The 7825-nt window shown below is 41.7% G+C and overlaps 1 protein-coding gene across 2 annotated transcripts; it reads left to right on the forward strand.

The window, feature by feature from the left end:
- The first annotated feature begins 234 nt into the window (after positions 1 to 234).
- dmrt2b (doublesex and mab-3 related transcription factor 2b) lies at positions 235 to 4468 on the forward strand. Of its 2 annotated transcripts, none has more exons than XM_004562143.4 (3): positions 235 to 1223; positions 2320 to 2422; positions 3236 to 4468. In XM_004562143.4, exons 1-3 carry the CDS (start codon positions 846 to 848, stop codon positions 4084 to 4086), a joined length of 1332 nt encoding a protein of 443 aa, XP_004562200.2. In that variant the 5' UTR covers positions 235 to 845; the 3' UTR covers positions 4087 to 4468. The 2 variants fall into 2 exon arrangements, with proteins under 2 accessions (XP_004562200.2, XP_004562201.2); XM_004562144.4 differs by having other exon boundaries at positions 235 to 1202.
- The last annotated feature ends 3357 nt before the right edge of the window (positions 4469 to 7825 follow it).

Genomic DNA, 7825 nt, shown 5'->3' on the forward strand with positions numbered 1-7825 from the left:
TAGAAGTCTGGTGAAACATAACAGCTTCCACATGCACCACTAACTGCACGTGACCTTATTGTATATTTTATATTAAATCCACCACCTAACCCATCTATATGTTAGAATTTACTAATGAAAGGCGTCGGACATTTATGCTAAAAAACATATTTTCCGGACATAAACTGAGATCTTGCGCCGAGCGGCAAGATGCTCAAGATGATCAGGCAAGTTGCCAAAATCTCTCCTGAAAGATGAGAACAGCTTGGAAGGTGGGCAGGGCAGGGCAGGTATAGGCGTTTATAGGGAGAGGGAAACGCTTTTGCTGTAGATTGGGCTTCCCCGAAATCTTTGCGGATGAGTCCCGCGCCAGGAGCTCGGCATTGTGGCCCGGTCTCCTCTCTGCTTCTTCTTGGAAACGGCGTCAGAGAGCAGCTGAGCAAAGGCTTAACATTTCAAACGTCTGGCGGTAGGCTGTAAAGTTTCCACCCCGAAAACAGTGTCATGCGGCAGTAGCAGTAGGGTTGGTGCAGGACACCTCGGCACATGCCTTGGTGCTGTAGGAATGAGTTTTCTGTAAAGCTTTGCGCACAGCCACTCCAAACCAGGGGCCTCGTTTTTTTTTCTCTCTCTCTTTTTTGTTTGCTCGTTTAGGAAGGAGCTGTTCTGTTTCTGTTTACGTGTAATTATCCTGATTGAATTGTTACATATATATTGGAAGATTTCTATTTAAACACCATCCTGTTGAAACTGAGCTGCATTGTATTGTGCCTCGAGAATCCTGTTTAACCATTTGCGTAAAGGTTAACTCAGTCAAGCACCAGGAAAGCAGATTCGCAGCGGAACTCCCTCAGTATTAGTCATAGATGTCCGCTCAGCTGGGAGGAGGCCTGCAGCCGGAGACCACAGTAAAACTTGAGGAACTAAAATCTGAAGAAGTTTTTGATGTGACAAGGCCTGACGGATGTCCTCGGGATAGAGGAGAAAATAAAGTGGTTCTGTTCCCGGAGGGACAGCAGCAGCAGCCCCAGATGAAGCCGCGCAAGATGACTCGCAGTCCAAAATGCGCCCGCTGTCGAAACCACGGCGTCGTTTCTTGTCTGAAAGGCCACAAACGCTTTTGCCGCTGGAGGGACTGCCGCTGTGCCTGCTGCCTGCTGGTGGTGGAGCGCCAGCGCGTCATGGCGGCGCAGGTCGCTCTCAGACGGCAGCAGGCTGCGGAGGTGAGACGAGCACAGGGGCAGGTCAGTGAAAGAAGAAAGATAGGGGGGGCAACCAAAAACAAATAAAACAAACAAACAAAAACGTATCCATGGCATCCTGTAGATGATTATTATGGAGCAAGTACGCACAGTGTATGGTTGATGAAAGGGCAAAATCAGTAGGAAAGCTCCCCAAAAATTGGTTCTGATCGTCTGGACTAGAAAAGCTGAGGATGAGTCTGAGGCAGTGAGGGTGACAACACGTTTTAATATCACCTTTGGATAAGCGTCCCTGTATCTGTTTCTATAGAAACACAAGGGGCATATAATACATTTTATTAGGTCGTTTAGAAAAAAACAGTTCACAGTCTGTGTTGTAGAGATAGCACTACTGCTTACTTTTTCACTCGATACAATAATTATATATCGAGCAAGGGACAACTTTTTAAAATCTCGATGAACGTGCAGAACTATATCTTTTATATTTTAAATGCTTACATTGTTTTCATGTAACAGCATTTATATGCTCAAATTTGAAACATTTAAGCCCTGTTTTGTTTCTAATTTGAATGAGTGGTTTGAGCTTTAAAGAGAGAGCGTCAAGTGCTCATTAGGATGACAGAAAAGAAATATAAGAAACCAGCTCAGTGGGTTATATCACAAATAAAAAGAAAAGTGCAGAAATGAAAAGAAGCAAATGAGGTAATATAATGATAATAATAATAAAATCCCATAGAATAATGAGTGCCTTACTTTGCTAATTTGGCATTTATAGGGAAAATTATGTTGATTTTATTACTGCAGACAAAATTCTAAATCCTCCTTAAAAAAATCAGTTTAAACTAATTATATACATATGGTATAATAATGGATTTTATAAATAGCAGCTATAGATACAACTGGGTACTTGAGTGCTTCTTTGCGCAAAATAGCATACCAATTCCACATAGTTAGCAATCCTAGTAATAGCAGTAATGCTGGAGTTAAAAGGGCAAATTCTCTCTGTCTTTAGTTTTAATCCCAGAGATTCTCCTTGCCTCTTACATCATGTACTATTTTCCTTTAATTACCTTGTGAACGTCTGACTGTAAGATAATTGTGTCCAAATGTCTTATTCCCGTTCATATGTTTCTCTCAGGGCAAGAAGGGGGTCAGGTGTGCAGCTCCACTGCGCAGAACGGCATATCAGTGTTACACCAGAGCGGCCGAGTCGAGCATCGTGGCCAAGAGCATCCTGCAGGGTGAAGTTTAATTAGCGTCTCCTTTATCGCGTCTTGCTTTATTCCCAGCTTTTCATGTTCTGTACATGAATGAATCTTTACGTGTAGACAACTTCTGCTTTTGATTTAATGATATTTAGGTTCATGCAACATCATAAATTAAGCTTTCCATGGAGCATATCATCATTCACCTGCTCTGTGCTGACATGGTAAAGCTTTTGAACGTCCTGTCAAAGCTGGAAGAGAAATAAAATTGTGCAGACGTAGTTTCCCTGTAGGTTTCCTCCAGCTTTAACCAGTAGAAACTCAATTTTAACTCTAACTGGCATTGTGGGAAACAGCTTTTTCCCCCAAATAAATGTATATTTGTCCCCAAATGGTGACAGTGACCTTCTCAGTGACATTTGCAGCCCCTGTGTAGAAACGTGTAATTGCATTAGCATTTGCAGGTCCTTTTGTAGTCAGTGTGCCACGGGTATTCCTTCTTAGTTTGGCTAGACACACTTCATTTATCCAAACAAACCCCCCATCATCGAGACGTCACTATTTCATAACAACAGGCCATTATTGTAATACACTGTGTGCATTATTACCTGCTGGCTTGCAGTCAAGACTTGCTGGAGGCTTTGTCTTCTTTATAGCCCTCTCTGTCTTCCCTGCGCTCTCAGTAAAGCAACAGTGACGCGGCTAACCAACTGCATTATTAAAATAATAAACAACAAAGTGCTCAGACATAAACACAGCAATTAATTGGTCGGAACAATATCATTATCCATAAATTGACTGCATAAACAAATGTGTAATGGCAATATGTGGCTTTGCTCCCACGTTCAGGGATCAAACCTGCTGTGCCTCCAGAGGACGACACCCCTTGCTGGTCGAAGCAGACGCAACGTGACCAAACACACTTTATGTGCCCCTCCATCAGCGCCCGGATGAGGAAGAGACGAGCGTTTGCAGACAAAGAGCTGGAAAATGTGATGCTGGAGCATGAACTGAGACAGAGGGAGCTGCAGAACGACCTTTTCCCCCCCTCGGCCCTCCTTCCTATGCTTCACCCTCCACCCTTGCCCATCTCCCCTGGTCTCCACTGCTGCCCACCCAGCAAGGATCCCACAACTGAAGGGCAATCTAGCTATGTGCCCCTGTGCAGATACAAGCCCTTTTATGAGTGTGACTTCCAGCTTTATCAGTTTTTTCCCCTGAAGAGCAGGTACTCCACAGGAAATGACTATAATGACTTCTTGTTATGTCAGAGCTCCCAGCAAAGCAGGCAGGAGAAGGAGGTGCAGAATGGATGGAAAGACAGCGAGAAGACAAAACAAGCAGAGGTCATTCCTTCGACATCCATACAAAGACTCCGAAATGATGGCAAGGCCATGTCATGTGCTATTCCTGTCAAATCCCCTCCAAAACGAGCAGAAATAATGGACTCAAATGGCTCTTCAACAGTCACACTTGCTATTTCTGCATCAGATCAGAGTGTCCTGGGTCAGCCAGACATCAGCGCACCCAGCAGGACTTTTGATCCCAGACCTTTGACAGCTAAGAGCTGGAGCTCAGACACTCCTGCCGCCCAGGCAGCTCCTCATGCCGACTCTGTTAAGAGCCCTCACGGCGGCTCAATCAGGACTCCGGCTGTGAGGCCATTACCTTTTTCTGTAGAGGCTTTGCTGAGGGCCTGACAGACAACTGCAAGCAGAGTATAGTGCATACTTTATTATGCACAACCCAACCTGAACTGTCTGAATATAATTACAAAAATTGATTTTATGGTACAGGTTTGGAAACGCTATTCTGTAAAGTGCCAAAAGTGAGAGATTTTTTTAAAAACTATTTCTATAGAGTAAAATCACAGTGTTTGTGTTTTTTATTTCCATGAAAAGTTATTTTACTATATTTTATCTATTGAAAAAAGTAAAGCTAAAAGATATGTATATGTGCTACAATACCATATTTGTATTTCCATTCTGGGCTAATTACATCTTGCACCATGCATACTTTGAAAAAGTGTTTTCTTTTTTTATCATCCCATGTCAGTAGTGCCATAAAAATCTACTGAACCACTCTGTCTGGACTGTCTTTCATCAGTCACGCTTTATTGTCTTTATCCTCAGAAGAAATACACAATACAGACATAAAACAAAGCCAATGAAAAACTCAAGTGCTTGTTGAACTTGTGCCCATTCCTTACTCGATGCTCTGATTTTTAACTTGCAGTGCAGATGTCCCTGGCTGATTTCTCTGGTGCTCTCACAGGGCTGTTTAGGGTCTAAACAAGGTGCTGCTGCTCAGAAATAGAGCACCAGGTGAAGCTGGTTGTTTGTCAAGGAGACAGTTAAAGCACAAAGACTTTCATAAACAGCTTAATATTTATCTACTCATTTTTTTTTCACCAAAGACTAAATGCAATGTGCTTTAAATATTTATCAGCATTTGATAAGCTTTGTAGTTCTTCAGATGAAATACATGTTGCCATTCTGACATTATGACTGTATAAATATTGATCACACAGCACGCGGTTCAATATTTCACACAGTATCATTTCATCACACCAGCAGACTGAGGGGATATGGGAAATGCTCACCAAAAGGTTGACTGGGAGGCTGCCAGTGTTGCCTAGGCGACATTGTTCTTTATTGTATGCTGAGCCTGACGCCAGCCGAGTTTGTTTGAACACGCATTTGATCTATATCCGGTTTTTACTTCTTTCTCTTCTCCAGTTTTTTTTTGTTCTGCTCTGTAATCTCGCAGAGATGGAGGTCAGATACTTTTGACAACTCGGGACCTTGTGGCGTCAACACAGCGGTGATAGCGCAGAGCCTTTGTTTGCGAGAGTCTACCAGCATATCGGAGTGCCTCTCTCCCCCGTGTCTTTTCACAGACAGACAGGGAAGGGAGATTGGCACAAAAAGGGGGAAAAAAGAAGATGAGATTTTGAGCATGCAGTCGCAGAAGGTGGGGCGTCCTGTTTTATTGCGCGCTATCTGTGTCATTTTTTTTTAAACAAAAATTAAAACCTGTTCTTTTCCAGGGAACACAAATGGTCAATTTCACAAAAGATACACATCAGTCACTGAGAGCTGATAATGACTTCTGTAAAGAATAACACAAATGATCTAAATCAGCTTCTCCTCACCTGGAGGAAAAAAGCTAATTTATCTGCTTCCTTTCGTTTTTGTAGCGTCCCTGTAGCCAAGCTTTGTGTCAGCTTAATAGGCAGTGAGTGCTCTGAAATGTCAATCACTCTCCAAAGATCTTGTTAGGACTGTGGAAAAACAGATTAGCTTTAATTATACTCTGTGCTCTTTTCATATGATATTGCACCTCCAAAAAAATCCATCCAGAAGCAGAAGACTGAACAGGTTTCACTGCATTTAAAATACACTTCTGCAATGGAGGTCACTTCATGGGCTGAAAACTGATGCTGGTGAACACATCATATTGCTGGACAAATACATGTTAAAACTTAAGCCTCCCTCAATATTATTTATAAATAAGATTCAAGTGCTGCTGCATTCTCTGGACCCAAATTAGTTTAATGCAATCCAATCCAACTTTAATTATAGGGAAGTTTAACAAAGTAGATCAGTTAAAAGAAGGCAATAAAATACAAAAACACATATTAAGATGCATCGATAAATAAAAATAAAACAGAAAATTAAAAGTCTGATGAGAAAGATTGAGATGTCAGAGGCAAAGAAACTGCTCTGTGGTATGATAAATCTGAATTTGAATTACGATTGGGCACATCCAGGAAAAATGAAGAAAGAATGTGTGTGTTGGGGAGGTGGGAGGTGGTATTTGGTATTAGGCCAGTTTGCTGACAAAGTCATTCCAACAGGTTAAAACACGTTTTTGAGTCTTCTCAACCCCTCTCCTTAATTCCTGCCCTCCTCCTTTGGTCGGCCACCTCTTGCACTCTTGCGGTTCAGCCTTGCGTTGTGTCTCCTTTCCATTTCAGCCAGATCAATTTCACTCAGTTCAAGGTAGAAAAGATTTGCTGTGGCATTTCCTGTAAGTCTGATATGTATATTTTCATCTTACAGACTGCATCATTATCAGCAGTAGGAACAGTAAACGTTGCAGACACTATAATGCATCAGCCAGCAAGAGCTGATGTAGACGTGACAAAGAGCAACCTCTAGTTTTACATGGATTAAAAAACAATCAAGTTCACCTCCGATCAAGGGATTGTTATTATTATTATTTTTTTAATAACTACACTCCAGCCTCACTTTCAGATCTGACTGACACAGCCTGAACTCTCTGCTTGTTTGGTATGACCGGTTAGCTCCCCCCTTGGACAGCTCATCAGCAACATTTAGTATCAGGGCTCTGTGGAAAGCCTTTGATCGTCCTGCCAGCTCCCCTCATTACAGAACGAGAGTGGGCTAAGAGCATATGTCTTGGCCCAGCAAGGTCATTACCCCTGGCACTTCTAAAAGAGACACAATCTGAATTTAATGGTGTCGTAATAAGATGTGAGGGCAGGGAAAAGTACTCTCCAGGTTGGTGAACATCCTCCGGTCTGAAAAGAAATAAACAGAATTCCTACTCACAGGGTCTTTAGTAGTGATCTTTTTGGCCTGTAAAAAATAAATTCATTTGACTAGGTGTGAAAACTCGGGTATAAAATTGAGTATATTTGGATAATAAATACTGAATTTCAAACATATTTCACTGAAACAAAACGGTTTGACTGCTAGCTGAATGTTTACCCATCCAAAAGCAAATAAGGTGACAGAATTCCACATCTTGCCAAGAGCCTGAATACTACTACTACTACAACAAATAATAGGAGCTTAGAGCTAAGATTGGTGTTTTGGGTATATTTAATTTTTTATCACTCAAGTTTTATTTTTTTTATTACTTCTGAGTTTTCTACAAACATAAACCTTGTTCATTAAAAACAAAAAATGTATTAAAAAGTAGTATTATACATATTATAATCCTTCATGTCGGGCACACAACACACAGCTCTGGGCAGAGAAGAAAGTGCCCTTTTTCTCAGTACAAAAACTCAAATTTCCTGTATGTTTTATGTGTTTGTATATCTCCAAGACACTATATTTAGTGTTCTGATTAATGTTATCATTACATTCCAATCTGCATTCCCTCCATTTATTTTTAACAAGTAGAATGCAACATTGAGTATCATGGTTCAGGGCAGTGCGTTTGATCTGTCTGCCAACTTGCACTTTGGATTTGTTCCTCTCCTACCCTGCCCTGCAACAGCCCTGCATGCTCTCTGGTGTTTGGTAGCCAAGCCTGACTCAGAGATACTGGTGTAGGGTTTCGTCGCTTACTTGTGTGTATCTGTGTAAGTGTGTGTGTGTGTGCTGCATGTGTGACAGACAGAGGTGCAACAGTCTTGCAATGATTTGTAGATGCCGAACAGTAATGAAAGCATCTTCCGTGCTA

The sequence above is a fragment of the Maylandia zebra genome, linkage group LG17 (genome assembly GCF_041146795.1).
Source record: "Maylandia zebra isolate NMK-2024a linkage group LG17, Mzebra_GT3a, whole genome shotgun sequence".
Lineage (NCBI taxonomy): Eukaryota > Metazoa > Chordata > Actinopteri > Cichliformes > Cichlidae > Maylandia > Maylandia zebra.

Bases quoted from the DNA above. Each gene is read 5' to 3' on its own strand.
- dmrt2b (XM_004562143.4), top strand. From the start codon at position 846: ATGTCCGCTCAGCTGGGAGGAGGCCTGCAGCCGGAGACCACAGTAAAA. The intron at 1,224-2,319 runs GTCAGTGAAAGA...TGTTTCTCTCAG, and splicing joins TGAGACGAGCACAGGGGCAG to GGCAAGAAGGGGGTCAGGTG. The intron at 2,423-3,235 runs GTGAAGTTTAAT...TCCCACGTTCAG, and splicing joins GGCCAAGAGCATCCTGCAGG to GGATCAAACCTGCTGTGCCT.